Source organism: Lonchura striata, chromosome 2 (assembly GCF_050655825.1).
Source record: "Lonchura striata isolate lonStrDom1 chromosome 2, ASM5065582v1, whole genome shotgun sequence".
NCBI lineage: Eukaryota > Metazoa > Chordata > Aves > Passeriformes > Estrildidae > Lonchura > Lonchura striata.
This window is the reverse complement of record NC_140704.1, coordinates 101,305,046-101,321,692: the sequence shown is the minus strand read 5'-3', so window position 1 is coordinate 101,321,692 and position 16,647 is coordinate 101,305,046. Positions and strand designations below refer to the sequence as shown.

At 35.8% G+C, this 16,647-nt stretch overlaps 1 protein-coding gene across 2 annotated transcripts in view; it reads left to right on the top strand.

Moving 5' to 3' along the window:
* Nucleotides 1–16,647, top strand: part of DOK6 (docking protein 6) — a 246,983-nt gene that overhangs the window by 191,597 nt on the left and 38,739 nt on the right. Inside the window, exon 7 of one of the 2 annotated variants that reach the window (XM_021530883.4) lies at nucleotides 13,834–13,951. In XM_021530883.4, the coding sequence (XP_021386558.1) occupies nucleotides 13,834–13,951 (118 nt within the window). Of the gene's footprint in view, nucleotides 1–13,833; nucleotides 14,244–16,647 lie in introns of those variants that run through there. The other variant, XM_085571881.1, reaches the window with a different exon arrangement.

Below are 16,647 nucleotides of genomic sequence, written 5' to 3'. Positions count from 1 at the left end.
CAAGTCAAGACCTTTTTTACCCCTACTGCTCTGTGAACTGCAGAGTTGCATTGTGTCCCTACATGGCACCTTGCAGTCAGCAAGAGGTGTAAAGATGAGGTGTAAAGTCCAGATTCTCCAAGGAACTCAAGGTGGCTGGCATTCCTGGAGCTTTGCTGTGTATTTGAATGAAACCATGGAACAGGGAAAGTCTTTCCTATGGCAACGAAGGGTTTGTACAGCTGCTCCTACAAAGTGATGGGGGTGGGACAGAGCTGTTCTTCATGTCAAAAACACTGCAGACAACATAAAGGTTTGTGGGGTGTGTAGGTAAGTGGTGTGGGTAGGTGAGAGCAGAGCTGGGAAATCCTTACATAAGAGTGTGTCAAATATTTTGGAAGCTAGTGATGTAATTTTAATGCCTTTTTGCCGTTTGGAAACTAAACTTGCCCTGGAGTTCTGAATGTTTTCAAAATGATAGTAGTCATGAGGATTTTCATTCAGAGTATGATGGGAAAAATTAAATTCTTCCTTTGTCTAACACAGTTTTGAAATTTCTCTTATGCATAGCCATAGGGCTGGATGATCTTGAATGCAAAAGGGTACACTAAATCTCTCCTATGGACTTAATCCCAAGTACCTTAGGCCATGGATGGGCATCCTTACCAAGAAATTACTCTCATTCTTTTCTCCTTAAAAATTTCTGGAATACTTTGTATACTCTTGCCATGTTCTTTTAACTATTTGTTCATCATGCTACCTAAGACTCAGATTGAAATCTGCCTTCCTGCTAATATAAACTATGTGCTCAGCCACAATTTATATTAAAAGCTTCACATAGGTGTCTCACAAGTGAGATGCTGCAATTTTTTATCTGCATGGAGCCTGCTCCATCCTATGAATCCATCCTGAAGCTGCATACATGAAACCTATGAACACTCTTTTCCCTGTTTTGTTCACCTCAGTTACATGTTTGCATGCAGCTGGGCTGCACTGTGAACATTCTATTTAAGTCACCGTGGTCTGGTTAGCTTGTTTGAATGCAACAGGACAAAGATGATTTCATGGTAATGAATCCAAAGATGCAAACCCTCCTGAGAATCTAGCATGTAAGCACTTTAAAAATCCCTGTAGCCACCTATCTACATTTCTGGGCTCTTTCTAAAAAGCTATTTCTTAAAAGTCAGATATCATTTATTTCAACTTTACAAAGTTGCATTTCAATATAAGGATTTGAAGGTTGGTGACATGAGCAAATTTGTAATTTTTTTTTTCACTGTTCTTGTGCTTTGCAAAATACTGCACGTTTACAGAGAAAACAAAGTAGTTGGAAAGCTATTGTCAGGCTAAAATTCATATTTGTTTCCAGAAATGCTGGAAATTAAGAGTCAAAGAACTTTTCTCTAAACAAAATTGATGATTTCTTTAGCAGTTCTGCTTGCTAAATGCTGTGGGTGATATGAGCTATAAATTAGGAATAGCTGCTGTAATTAGGTGGTGGTTGTTGCAAGTCAGACTGAAGCCCAGCCTTCTCCTTAACTAACCTCAGAGAAGCATTTAATATGGAAGGGAAGTTTTCTTTTGTATCGCTTGTGTAATTGTGCTGGTAGGTTCACGTCATTGAACTCTCTCAACAGAGAAACAGGTTAAGTTGACTTAAGTATTACTAAAAAATAATCCTCAAACCACCTCACCAGGGGGCTTAATTTAGTATTAATCTCATATCTGCTATTTTCAGAAAACTGTTTCTTATAAAATGAAGCAACTATAGAGCTTCTATTATTATTAGCAAAAATAATAGCTGATGAAGTTATCCAGTGCTCTCAGGAGACAGGTATTATTATAATATTAATAGTAATGAGTAAAATGAGGCACAGTAAGATTAAGGCCAAACTCAGCTGTACATGAATTGCCCAAGGTCATAGAATAATCAGCTGTATGCTAGGCACAGCACAAAAACAAAATAACAAAACAAATCCTGAATCATAGTCAGTTACTTACTCGCAGAGGAATGATCTTCTGAAGATATTTTTCACATGGTTTTCATTAGTCTTTTGAATTATATCATCATTTTGTGTCTCTTGTCAAGCAAGGCCTTCCTCTGTTGCAGTAACTCTGTTTAGTAGTTCTTTATATCACTCAAGGGAATAGTTAAGGCTTTGTCTCTGATTAATAGAAAACTTCTTTATTGATGATTTACAGAGGGGCACTGTGCTTTTCAGAGAATAGGAGAATTATAAAAATTAATAATCTGAGAAGGGATCAAAAATTCTCACAAGAGCTCTAAAGTTATTTTGTAATTCCCTCCTGTGCTTTTTGTGCTTTGCCTCATCAGGTACTTGTTGGTAGGACAAAAATCAGGTGAAGTTCACCCTGTGCCTTAATTTTGTGTTTTCTCTCCACTTCTGTTCCTTTTTATAAAGATGACAAGGATTTTAACGTGAAAATTATTTATCATTTCTCTGATTATGTTTAGACTGAAGACAAGAGATACTGAGCATCTTAAAAAGCCATATCTGATATGCAGAAACTTTCCTGTACTGCAAGTACATGCAGTCTTTCAATGTGTATTTATAAGAGCCTATCCAGATAGAGATTGGTTATGTTCTTTTTTTCTCTCAGCTGTGGGTTGCTGTTCTTATGCTATATGATGCCAGCCATGGCATTTATTTTTTATTTATCAGCTGTGCAGAAATCTAGCTGAGGAGAATTGTTAAGAAGTAGTAGGGACTGTAGACCCTGTACTGCTGGTTTGGCATAATTTCACTGACCACAGTAGCTGTGTTAAACAAAGATGTGTGGCTACTACAGTCAGCAAAATGTCAGTTTGGTTCGATGGCACAGCACATCTCATTAGCTCTCAAGTTTTCAAATCTATTGAATGGAGGATTAAAAATAGGCATTGCAAGGATCAAAAATACTGTCATTGGAAAGGTGGACAGCTCACCAGTTGCCTGTTCAAAGCAGGTATAGCATCAAAACTAGATAAATTTAGCCAGGGTCTTGTCCAGTCAAGTTTTGAATACCCCCAGTGATGCAGAATATGGGTGCTCATTCCAGCACTTGGCTGTTCACACTGTGAAGGACTTTTTCCATAAGTTTGTCTCAAATTTCCCTTGCCATAGCCTATGACCTGTTGACTCTTGTCCTTTCACTGTGCATCTCTGGTACCAGTCTTCTTTGCAACATATTTTTCAGAAGAGAGATTAAAAAAATGGGTTTAGATTTATTTTAGCCTTTGCTTTCTCTTGGTGAATAAACATTAGAAATTTAATCCAGCATCACTGATCACATTCTGCTTCTTAGAGGTTCTTTGCTAGGCTCTCTCCAGTTTGATGTTTCTCTTGTGCCTGGGCCCAGACCTGAAGACTTTGTGAACATAGCTAAGCTTCCCCATGTAGTTTCTCAATTGCCAAATAGGGAGGAAGTTTGACTTCTCCAGTTATATTGGCCATGCTTTTGCTAATGTGGTCCAGTGTGTCATTAGCCTCCATCACTGCATAGATATGCTGGTCATTCACATTATCACCAGGACAGTTAGTTACTTTTGGCAAAGTTTTTATCTAGCAAGTCAGTCCCCAGATTGTATTTGTGTGCAGTTGCCCTGGCCCAGTTGCAGCATTGACATCTCTCATTGCTGAGCTTCATGACAGTCCTGTCAGCCTTTCCCTCTGCTTTGCTGAAATGCCTCTGAATAAAAGCCTTCCTGTCTGGGTGTTTGACTATTCCCCCTGGTTTAATGTCATCCCCAAATTTGCTAAGAGTCAGTTCTGTCCCACTGCCCACGTTGGTGATGAAGATGTTAAATGTAATGAAGTACTGTTCCATCTCAACTGCAGGAAGAGATTTTTCAAAAATATTTCAGTTCTGCAGCATTCAGCAGCAAGGAATTAATGAAGACTTTCCATGCTGTGGCAGAAGCATCCATTTCTCTATTTCTTATGACTGTCTCAGGGTAAAAGCTGCTAGTCTCATAGCATATTCAGTCTGTCAGAATCTATTTCCATAAAGACAGCTGCCAGGCAAGATTCATATGGTTTCATATGACTGGCTGTAGAATGCACATCTCTACAGTCTTTGTGATTCAAAATCCATTGATAAATCAGCAAAGGTTCTTCTCTTCATTATTCTTAATCATTCCTTGTAGAATATAGTGGTAAAAGTTGCAATTGCTACTACCTGAGACATTTTGTAGAATCCTTTGTAAAATGATGGTATTTCTGTGATGTGTTCCCATATATTGTTTGGTGTTGTTTTCCATACATTTTGTTTTACAAGGAAAAAAAGCAACGGAGGTACAGATTTCCGTGGCAATGGGTATAATTCTGTTTCCTTTGTTTTGTGAAGCTGAAACAGGCAAAGAATTGTTTCATTAAATAGCAACAATGGATTTGAAAAGGCTTGAGTTATATGGCATGTGGTATGGTATGTACAACTTCTACTCTGCCAAGCAACTTTTGCCAGCAGAAAAAAAACACCTGGCTTTTTTCTGAAAATTAAATTAGGTAAAGAAATGTTGCTAATGGTAGGGTTTATTGGGCTGATTCAAGAAAGAGGGAAAGATAAAGCAATCTATGAACACTTCTCTGTCTCCCATTTTCCGAACTGAATTCCTTATTTGAAGCTGCTACTACTATATTAGTAAATACACATCAGTAAGGAAGCAAAAATTTCACTGGTTTCTTTCTTCTTTAAGCAAAAGCTTGAATTGCGATTCGGAGATTCATGTCTCTCACTACAAGTTGTTTCTCGGCCACAAAACCCAAAATACTTCCAAATAAACCTGATATATTTTTATTTAGAAGGGTATGCATTGTTTTTTAATTATCATTTCTTTCAATTTTAGAAGAACAATGTCAAGAAATCTCTGGCTGTATCTACCTATATACGTGATCATGGTGTAATCCCTGTGTGCGAGGACACACAGTGGAAAAGAATAGCCCTTTATTTTTATTATACCAGCTTCTCAGTTGCTTTTAGATTTGTAAAAAACTCATTAAAGGCCATGCAGCTTCTGAAGTAATTATTTAATTATTAATGAATAGATTTTCTTAAATTAAATAAATGTGCTTACTTGTGTGTTCATATGTACAGGCTTATAACTCCTTCACCCCTCCCAAAAAAAAAGTATGTTTCAAAGCTAAAACGTAATAATTTACAATCATGTGCATTGCATATATATAACTAGCCCCAGTATGTGTGATTCAAGATGCATTTCAAATGTCTAAAAGTAACTAGTTAAAAGGAGGGAATCGTGGTTTTGGGAAGATATTAAAGAGTCATCTGAGAAGACTTTACTACATAGAAGTGATTTTAATGTATTCTAGGTTTGCTATTTCTTGGTTTTAATTGAAATGTCTTTGTATGACATATAAAACTAACTTCTGAAAATGTCAGAAAGTAGAGGTCAGCCAGACTACGTGTGTTACTGAATACTGGTGTCATGCACTGATAAACTTAATGAGGAATATTCATGAAAAGTTATTTCTGTTTCAGAAAGTATTCAGGAAATTTTCTTCCTGTCATTTTATTCAAGTTCGTTGGTCAGTAATTTCTGTATCCTGAAATGAAGAAGCTAAAAAATGTGATTTCCACAAATATATGTGTGTAATTGGAAACTACTGATTTGTTTTAGACAATAGAAGAAAAACTGGAGAGATCTCAGGAGCTCCAAGTAATTTGCTTTATCAGAAATAATGGAAGTCAAGTAACTGTGCAGGGAACAGTGAATATAGATTGCAGCATTTTTTAGACACCCAGTTTTCAGCCCCAAATTTATTCAAGCGGGGTTCTCAGAACGGGGGACAGTCTGTGTTCATCCCTATTTCACCTGTCTTGCCACATGCTATAGAGAGGTTTTCGAGTCTGTTCTCCACCAAGAGACATTTTTCATACCATGGCTTCTACCACACCAGTTCTAAAGCAAACTTCTATGAGGTCAGAAGGGCTGTCATTGTAGTACTCTCAAGTAAAACACTGAGTCTTCAAGTGTCCCAAATATCTGTTTAAGATATGTCATGTCTTTTGGCAAGTAATTCCATGAGAAAAATCTCATACTTTGAAGACTTTGCCAGAGCATTTCAGGTTGAGGTCAGACTCTAGTAGCTTTGTAAACACAAGGAGTACTCAGCAGAGCAAGGAGAGTGAAAGACAGGGGAATGAGGACAGAGGAAGGACTTGTATGTCAGCACTGATAGCAAGCCTCACTATTTTTAGTACTGGCTTGACAAAGAAAGAGCCGCTTCTGGAACTCCATAACTCTCAGACTGAATTACCCAGAAAAAACTTGCTCCAAATGAAGAAGACAAGTCTTTGTTGATGGTCTCTTTATTTGATCTCTCCAACTGATGCATTTCAGTTTGTTGTTATCCACCTCAGCTGACTTATCCTTACACTGTTCAGAAGACAGATCTGGGGGTCTCTTTATTCAGTAGAACCTTCTCTATAATTTTGGAAATGACAATCACAGACTGGTTGAGGATGGAAGGGACATCTTGTCCAAACTCCCTAGCTCAAGTAGTGCCATCGAAGCTGGTTGTCCAGAACCATGTCCCAATATCTTTTGAATATCTGCAATGTGACAGACTTCACAACCTTCGTGGGAAATCTGTGCTAGTGCTTATTCAACCTCACAGCAAACGTGTTTCCTGATGTTCAGCGGGACTCTCCTGTGTTTCAGTTTCTGCATGTTGTCTCTGGTCCTGTCACTGGGCACCACTGTAAAGAGCCTCCTTTGCACTCTTTGTGAAGAGGGCTTCTTTGCACTCTCCCATCAAATATTTGCAAACATTGATGAGATTAAGCCTTCCCTTCTCCAGGCTGAACAACCACAGGTCTCTCAGCCTGTCTTCATAGCAGAGGTGCTCCTTCCCACTGATTATCTTCACGGCCTCCTCTGGACCTGCTCCAACAGGTCCCTGTCTTTTTTGTGCTGGGGCTCTTAGAGCTGAAAGCAGTGCTCCATGTGGGGTTTCATGAAGCAGAATAGAGGGAGAATCACTTCCTTCGACCTGCTCGCTCAGGTGTGACTGGCATTCTGGGCTGCAAGCATACATAGCTGGCTCCTATTTCATGGCAACAGAAAGGACAATCAATATCTGCAAATAACTTCTGTGCAATACTGGATTACCTATCATGCATATATATATTTATATATACAAACATGTATTTCTTAAAAAAAATTAATTAACTCAGTTGTGTTTGTTTCCACTAAGGCCTGCAGTATAGCCAGCCTTGAAATAGTCTCAGCTCTTTCCATGTTGGCATTATCTCCCATGTTATTAGTGAATGTTTTTATGTAATGAAAAATGGATAAAGTATTTCTTATGTATAGCAAAATGGCTCAAACCTTTGAAAAAGGTAAGAACCTGAGCTTCTACCTTCACACTAATTATTATAGTTTCCAGGGAACTTCTCTCACAAAAGGAACAAACCCACAATTTTATGACAGAATATGGGTGAAAACATTCACCTTACTGACATTCAACATATATAATCCCAGCACACTGTAAAATGTGTGTCATTTTCTTCCAACATTAATCCCTTCTGTCTTGCAACATTGATTTATTATGAGTTTCTTTTAGAGGAATGAAAAAGTAAAAGAAAAAAAACCAACACACTTCCACCCGAAAAAAAGCAAAGTCTACCATTTCTCTCTTCATAGTGTGGCAAGGAATAATATAAAAAACAGTCAACCCCTTTGAATCTCCCTTCAGTATACTTTTCTTCCACCATTGCTTTGTTATTAATTCACAATATTATTCCATCACCAAAGAATAATCATCACCCACCCTGGCACCATAAAGCGGTGTTACTATTTAGATTTTTAAATTTTTTGTCCGTAATTGATTAAGTTGCTCTCCAAAAGCTAAAATCAAGGTTGGAATAGCTACTGAAAACCTTAATGCTAGAAATATATTATAAAGGCTGAAACTACTTTTACAGGTAGCTTTTCTACAAGTTTTTTCAGAAGACTTGTGAGTTCATATATCAGTGGGGGGTTTGCCAATATTATGTATTCCATCAGGAACAGCAAGCTGGATAAAACTGTAAATATAAATATAAAGCAGTGCATAGCAAATAAAAAGTATGCTGATACCTATAAATTATTATATTAATAGTAGACATATTTAAGTAATTAACACAGTCCAAATAATATATATAAAAATGAACCTAACTGTGTTCTAAACAAGTTAACTGATTGTGAAAAAAGGGCTACAGAAAAATTATAACTAAGGAGTATTAGTAACACATCACCAAAGGAAAGAATTTTTTCACTGGTATTTAATGGGACTGTATCCTGCATCCAGTTTTATTAAGTATTTCCAAAGAAGGATCAAGGCTCAGTCTAGTTATTACACTTCCAGATCTTACATTTATAACAATGTGGAAGCAGATCAATGAAGAGACAGAATTCAAAATGACAAATTGGAAAATTGTTTGGAGCAGGAGAATTGATTTAAAAAGAAACATGGGCAAACCTGTGCTGATGAAGGAACAGTCTGCTTTACAGAATTGGATGAGAACTGTTTTTTGTAAAATAGATCTATGTGTCATAGCATAAAAATTGAATCCAGGACAACAGTTGCTGCTTTTGCAAAAAAGACAAACATGATACCCTTTTTTTGCTCATGATAAGAAAATGAGAAAACTCATTTTAAAAAACCCAAAAACATTTCTCTGGCTTTTTCTCTAACCCAGGCGATATCTGAGCTGATGCTACCTACTAGACTGTTTGATTCTTAAAGTCTAGTAATTTTTTTACTGTGGATACCAGTGAAATTAGTCTGTGTCAGCTAATTGACACTTGTGAGGTGAAATATATTTCTTAAGCCCTCTTTCTCTTCAAGGCATAACACACAAAGTAACCTTCTTTAGAGTTAGAAAGGAGAAAACCTCTAAATAATGATATTCAATTCATATTTCTAGACTACAACTCTCGTTAGTCTTCTGTGACCTAGTTCTCTTGCTATTTGTTTAAAGACACTAATGAGAATTTGAAAGGAGACAGAGGGTTTTATCCATAATAAACTAACCTATTTTCAGAGCATATCTGTAAAAAGCAAACTGTTCTTATTGTAGACTAAAAAAAAAAAATATGGAATGAACTATAAATTGCTCAGTTTGTCTCCTCAAGCCAAATGTATTTTCTGTCACCTTCAGTGTTTTGACTCTTTAATGGGAAAAAAAAAAAAAGAGAGAATAATATGCTAAAAAGATCAAAGCTCAGAACCCTAACACAGTTAACAGGCTCCATTTTTGGAATTGTATTCATTATTGGTATCAGAGTAACAAATCTATTGAAGTCAATGGAGACGGCCTATGGGAATTAAAAGAAAATTTACTCTTTAAGACTTTCATAAAAGAACAATAATGAAAAATATGGGAAACTTCTTACAGTGACACATTAATTGACTTCTTTTTTTTTTTTAATTTCTATTTTAATCAAATAGACCTATAAGAATAATAAAGTTGTCACTGGAAAAGCAAAAACTTCATACAGCTCAATATTTTGGATATTACGGCTTTGGATATTAGATCTGGATACAGGAAAGAAATGTAATGTTCACTGTATGAAAGGTATTTTATCAGACAGATTCTGGAGGAAATGGATGAAGCCTAACTACTATGTGTTTCCTCTCAGATAACAAAATGCTTGAGTGATATTTGGGTTTTTTATATGCCTACCATTAAATTCCCTGAGTTAATATGGTTTTGATGTATGCATTTCTACTTTTCACCTAAGTTCTAATTCTGTTCACACTTTCTACCTCATAAACTGGAAAAAAAAAAAAGTCTAGGTTATGTGTTTTTATTTCCTGAAATCTCATCAGATTTGAGAAATATTTGTAGCCAATTCAAATTTGGTATATGGTTTTACTTCCCTCTATTAAGACCAGAACATAGAAGAAAAACAACCCTCAGTGAAATCAGAGAATGCTTTGGATTGGAAGGGACTTTTAATGGCCAGGTAGTCCAACGCCCCTGCAATGAGAAGGAACATCTTCAACTAGACCAGGTTGCTCAGAGCCCAGTCTAACCTGACCTTGAATGTATCCAGAGATGAGGCATCCAAAATCTCTCTGGGTAACCAATGCCAATGTCTTGCCAACCCCATCATAAAAAATTCCTTCAAGTCCAATTTAAATTTACCTTCTTTTAATTTAAAACTCTTACTCCTTGTTCTGTTAAAACAGGCCCTGCTAAAAAGTCTGCCCCATCTTTCTTATAGACCCCCTTAAAGTACAGAAAAGTCACAATAAGGTGTCCCTGAAACTTTCTCCCTGAACATCTCCAGTCTGACCCCCCATTCTCTCAGTTTGTCTTCACAGGAGAGGTGTTCCAGCCCTCTGATCATTTTTGAGTCCTACCTCTGGATGTGCTCCAGCAAATTCCTGTCTTTATGCTAAGGACCCCAGAGCTGGACATAGTACTCCAGGTGGGATGTCACCAGAGTGAAGTAGAGGAGCAGAATTATCTCAAATTCATTCCCAGAGAGAAATGTTTATTTCTTCTATGTGTCTTTGCTACCTCTGTCACAATGGGCCCTTTCTGCACAGTTGATGCTAATGCTTCTGAACCTGTTTTGCCAGCTCCTGAGAAAAATGTGTCGGTGTTGCAAACAACAGCTGAATATTGGCCTGTTATGTAAGAAAAAATCCAGACTCAGAGATGTTGTTTTAATTTTCTGCATGGTAAACAGGCTTAATGGGATAGGTGAAATAATTTTTAAATACATTTTTAACTGTTGTGTTTCTGTTAAATTAAGGACCATAATAAATCTGGGCAGAATGGTCTACCTGCTTTGAGAAAAGAAGAAATTTTAAAGGTTATTTACTTGATTTTCCACAGTGAAAAGTTCTCTGTTTGCATTAGCTGCTTCAAAACAGTGTAGAGGAGAAGCCAGTTGTTTTTTAATGAGGCATAGTAAAAAGACAAAAGGGAAGGGTATGGAGGACAAAGTCTTTGAACTTATAAATGTGTTCTCTTTCACTGGTCTGGAACACCAGAGGTCTTGAACCTGAGTGTCTAATTTTTTAACAGTTAGACATTTTTTTAAATCTTCTCTGATTTACAAATTGTATGTTTGTTTTGTTTTTATATTTTAACTTTGTTAGCTACCAGAATTTAATTTATACCTGGGGAAAAGGGATTCTGAAACAGTAGATCTCTGTACTTTAAATATTAGTTTAAGTTGTAATTATTAATATAGCAAAGAGCTATCTAGTAATATATGAAAAATTGATTATTTGGATATTTTTATGTATTTTCTTCACCTTGGTTTCAAGTTTTTTTTAATCTGAAACACCCACAGTTTAGCATGTAAAATGTTCTCCAGAGAAAATGGGCTTCTGTCATTATATTATTCAATTTTCTTTGAACACAGGAATATTTTTACTAAGAGCCATTTGTAGAAGTAAGCATTCTGTCATTGTCAATTACATTTGATCAACAATGTGAGTTTTATATGGATAATAAAGAATAAAAGAAAAATTATAGCTGATGCTAGTCTATTATTGAGTAAAAATAATTTCATGGATTAATATTATCATCCTCTATATGATATGCAAGGTAATGAGGTCTTCAGATCCAGAGGTTTATGTTTCTATTTTAAAGTCTCAAAAACAAAATTGATATTTTATTTTAAAGTTGTTTTTTTTTTTTCTGAGGATGATATTGTAATAAACTAGAAATTGCATTTTTTTTTCTCTATGCAGTCTCCAGAGAAATATGGTTCATCTGGCCCTATTGCAGTTAGCATATGGTGATAATTCTTACCCAAAAGGTGATATTAGAAGTTGTTCTTTAGATAGAGAATCTGAAGAAACAAAGTATTGTGAATGCTTGCAGCACATCTTCTGCACTAGAGCAGTTCTTACCTTATTTTATAATGAGAACAGATTTTTTTTTTTTCCTAGATCTCTAATGTGTGCAAATAAAGTTCTTCTGCATCACTATTGCTCAGATCAGGCAGGAGTAAATCACCTCAGATCAGGAGTAATGATACATTTAACCATGTATTCCGTTCAGTCTGTTGATTTAGCTTTGAGATAATAAACTGCAGTCAAAGTGGTTCTATTTACTGGAATTATTTCTTTCAAAATGCATACTAAGAAAAAGATTTTGCCTTTGATTTACCTTTTGAGTCAATAAATAATGAATAAATCATTGGCAAACTAAAGTTAGATGATTTTATATAATTTTCTTCTTTGGTAAAATTACCCTTGTTACGCATGCTATACGAATTTGGAAAAATAATATAGAGGGTTTATTACTGTCCTGATCTCTACAATAAAGGAAATTCTGCATATCAATAAATTTTAAACTCCCAAGTCTCCTTAAAATTGGAATTCTTGTGATAATGCATTCAAACTTCTTTTTTAATGAACTGCATGCTGCTGCAAGCTCTTTACTTCATATCAAATAGCTTCTAGTGATGATCTGCACCACTGACAAATGAAATGTAATACTTGGCTCTAAATGAGCAGAAAAGACATTAGCTGTAGACTGGGAGTTATTTTGATGGCAATTCTCAAGGAAACAACAACAGAAGTAATTACAGCAGATTGATCTGAAGCAAAATATATTCTATGCATTAGTTTGTGTTAATACTTAAAATTTAAATAATTTTAGATATTTGGGTGGATACTGTCTCAAAATAGATTTATTTTGGGTAGAGGAAGACATTTAAATTACGGAATAATATGAGTTTGTACAGTTGAAAAGGGCATTTTTAAATTTGGCATTATGATTCTCAGTGAGGAATCCCTAAGAACTAATGACTACACCTGCAGTAAATGATCCAAACCTGTAATACCTTCTGCTCTGTAGCTGGACTCTCTGCAAATGAGTTTCTAGGCACACTCTCTCAGAGTACTATCCTGGTGCCTCCCCTGAAACTAAGAGGTTTTTCATTCTAAATATTCAGACATCATTGATCTTTCAGTATTGATCTTTTCAGACATCCTCTGAGAAAATTATGCTTGCATCGTTATGGTGATTTGTTAGATCCCAAAAATTATTGATCACGTTTTATATTCTGTAAAGCCAGAGATACAAAATATTTGCAGGTGCATTCTATTTTCTTCTAGAAATAGAAAGGATAACAGGAATATCCAAAGAGTTTGCCAGAATGCACAATTCTTCATCTTTCATTTTTCTCTGTAGTGTTGTCTTGTCTTTAATCACATCAATAGTTTGTTGGAGACAGAGATCTTTTTAATAAAGTTGACATTTCTCCTGTCAGGTTTCTGTGCTGTGCTCTTGGTCACAGGGACGCTTACCATGCAATTCACAAATTCAGTCACATGAAGTCCCCCAGACCAGGAAAATCTGTTCTTGAAGCTGGAGCCTGCTACTGGTGATGAGATGCCTCCCCTTCAAAGGAGGATTAGGAGATTAATGAGTCTCCATTGCTAATTCTCTGCTGGTTGTCTCAGATTCACTCTTAGCATCTTTCTGGGTATTCAATCCAATATGCAGGCCAAATGATCAAAAGGAAATGTGATTGCAGAGGGGTTTGAGAATTCAGGCTTATGTTAATCCATCATTATCATAAAGAACTATATGGCAAAACCCTTACAGCAAGAATAGCTGTAGATAAATAGGGACATATTCTGATGTCCTAATATTGACCTCTGCTAATGAACCTATAGACCCAGATACACTTTTGCAGTTTTTTCCTGAGGATTCACAGTGCTGATGCTTGTAACACAGTTTAAATGATAGTGTAAAATCTGTGGTAATTCAGAAAATGGCGTGTTCATGACAACATAGGTTCAATTTACAGTTTTGCAATTGTTTATCAAGTATAATTATAAGTGACCTTCCATTTATGTTTGCTTTGGTTTTTAGCTCCAGACCAGTCTGTCTGAACCAATGACTTTATCCAAGTCGATCTCACTTCCTCGTAGTGCATATTGGCATCACATCACCCGGCAGAACAGCGTTGGAGAAATCTACAGTTTACAAGGCAAGTTGCTTATAATGCCATACCCATTAGCTTCTTTCCATTTTACTAGAATTCATGCAAATTGCTTTTTATTTGCACTGGTTATTTTCTCTCCATTTCATTTATCAATTGTCAGGATCCTCAGCAGGATTCCCAAATTTACATAAAACAGGTTTCTTTTAGTAATTTTGTAAACAAATGGTGAAAATTATTTCTAGAATCACCACATAAAGCTAGATAGACAATTTGGCTCGATGTAGCTTCTCAGTAGCTAATGAATGTCAGGTTGTTTTAGTATTTTCTACCAATGAGATGGGGCAAGTATTTGGGCAACCTCAGGGTGCCTAATTAAATCTACATAAAGTGACTATATGAGTTGCAAGATTAAAACAGAGTAATTCTAGGAAGAAGAGCTATTCTTGGTAAATTTGCTTGGCAAATCATATATGTGAACTGTTGACTCAACTAACTTACAGACCTTCAACAAATCATCTTCTGTCTATGGTTTTCTTTCATATGTAAAGATTTGCTAAAGCCTTTAAATGCTATAATTACCATAACTTGATGATGATGATTCACTGCTCTTAAGCTGAAATTGATTTGTATCTTTTAGGAAAATGAAATTATTGTTACATATAAAATGTAGACCTTTTAAAAATAACATTTTGTAAACATAATGCTTTGTATTATTTCTAAAGGCCTTAAGAATTTCATTTTAGTTCTCTCTTAATAATCTGTTTGCATAAACAATTTACATTTAGATAGAAGATTAGAAACTGCTTACAAACAAGAGTATCCAATGCAAGGAGACAGTACATATTTTCATTAAAATGAGTGGAATCCAGTATATAGACGAAGGACGTTAAATGCTTTGTTTTGTGAATTATCACATAAATTAAAATCAGCAGGTGAACTGTGCATTCAGTGGGTGAGTCATTAAAGGGTACAAGCATTTGTTTCCCATCATTTTCCATAGAGCAAAGTTAATTTTTAATAATGGTTGTAGTCCTTATTTAAATACCAGTAATGGAAAAAAGAAAATAATCTTCCAGAAGCTGTTTGTGAAAAAAGTTATACTTGTACATCACCCTACAAATATTCATCATATCACTGATATTTTTTTCATGGACACAATAAGAATTGAAAAAATAAGTTTATTTGTAGAGATGTTAGATTTCTTCTTCTTGTGCCCTTGATGTGTCTTTTCTTCATCAGCAAGATGGTAAATGTATTATAGTCACTCTCAACAATCTTTTCTTCCTTATAAATGGCCTTCAAAATAAAGGAAAGTAAAACTTTATGTATAAAGTAATAATTAAAATACCTATACCACCTAGCTGTGCAGGATTCAACGTACTGGAAGTGTATTATTAAAAATGTAAGAATTTTTCTTTCTGGAAATATGCAGATTTAATCCACATTTCCACTGAAACATGGGGCTTATAAATACTTCAGAACTTAAGATTTTCATTTTTCCTACATGTACTATGAGGACTGAAGCCTGAGAAAATATAGCTGATTTCAGGAGAGTCTGATTCACTCTTACCAGTGGGCAAGGAAGTGCATCCAGAAGACTCTGATTGCAAAACTTTCCCATGCAAGACAACCATTCACTATCTGTAATGAAAATCTCTTTGAACCTTCTGCTGCAATTATTAATTAAAACCAATTAATTTGTACAGAAAGTGAAGTGGGTGCAAAGCACACCTTTTCCTCCTAATGCCTTGTCATACCGGCAGCCTTTGCACTGCAGGGTTGTCAAAGCATCAGCCCACAGGAGCTCTGTAGCTGTGGGTGGAAGGTAGGTAGCAAGGAAGCAGATTGTAAGCATCACTTCAGCCCTCACCTCAGCAGAGCAGCCAGCCGAGAGGAGCTGCTGCAGAGGGAGGAACCACCTTCTCTTGCCATAATCTCCTCTGAGCTTCAAAAGGTGCATTGCGCCTTCGGGGAGGAGACCTTTTCTTCAGAGAAGGGACATTGAACTTAGCTCTGCACTTCATGGGCGTTTACAACAAAGCGTTGAACATTCAAGAAACAAATTTGAAAATTCCCCACATACTTCTAAAGATCTCACAAACTCTAAAGTGAAACAAAGTGGTGTCTATCTATATCCAGGTGACTATCAATATCAGTAGTAGTAGCCGAGCTCACTGCTATGTACAAGTGTTTCCACAGTGGCAATTATTTCAAACTTGCAGTCTGAAGTGACTAGAATTTAATTAATAACAGCTGGTGATGTATAGGAAGAAATGAATATGTGTTCATACTACCTTAGATAAATTGGCTCTTTGGGAGTTATTTAGCAGTCAGATTTAACATAGTAGTGTGTGTTGATCTGATAATGAATATGCTATAGAGTAAGAAGGTAGTGGGTTTTGTGATTTTTGGTTTTTTTGTAAACTGCATTTCAGATGAAAAAAGGCCCTTCAATAAATGAGTGTTGGGTCTATTGTGCTCCATTAGCCCTTGAAAATACTTACATGTAAAGACCTGTAGAGATTAATGCACAGAATAATAGAACTAAAGTAACACAAATTGCACAAAATATCTTGAAACAAGACGGGTTCGTTTCTTTTGATAATCCAAATATTGCACTTAATTACAGTTCAGAAATTAAGTAGTGTCCTTAAATATTTTTTATCAAAGTTTAATTTAAATAATAGAGGAAAAATAGCTCTACACCATTTTTTTGCATACATGAGTATGACATACATGAA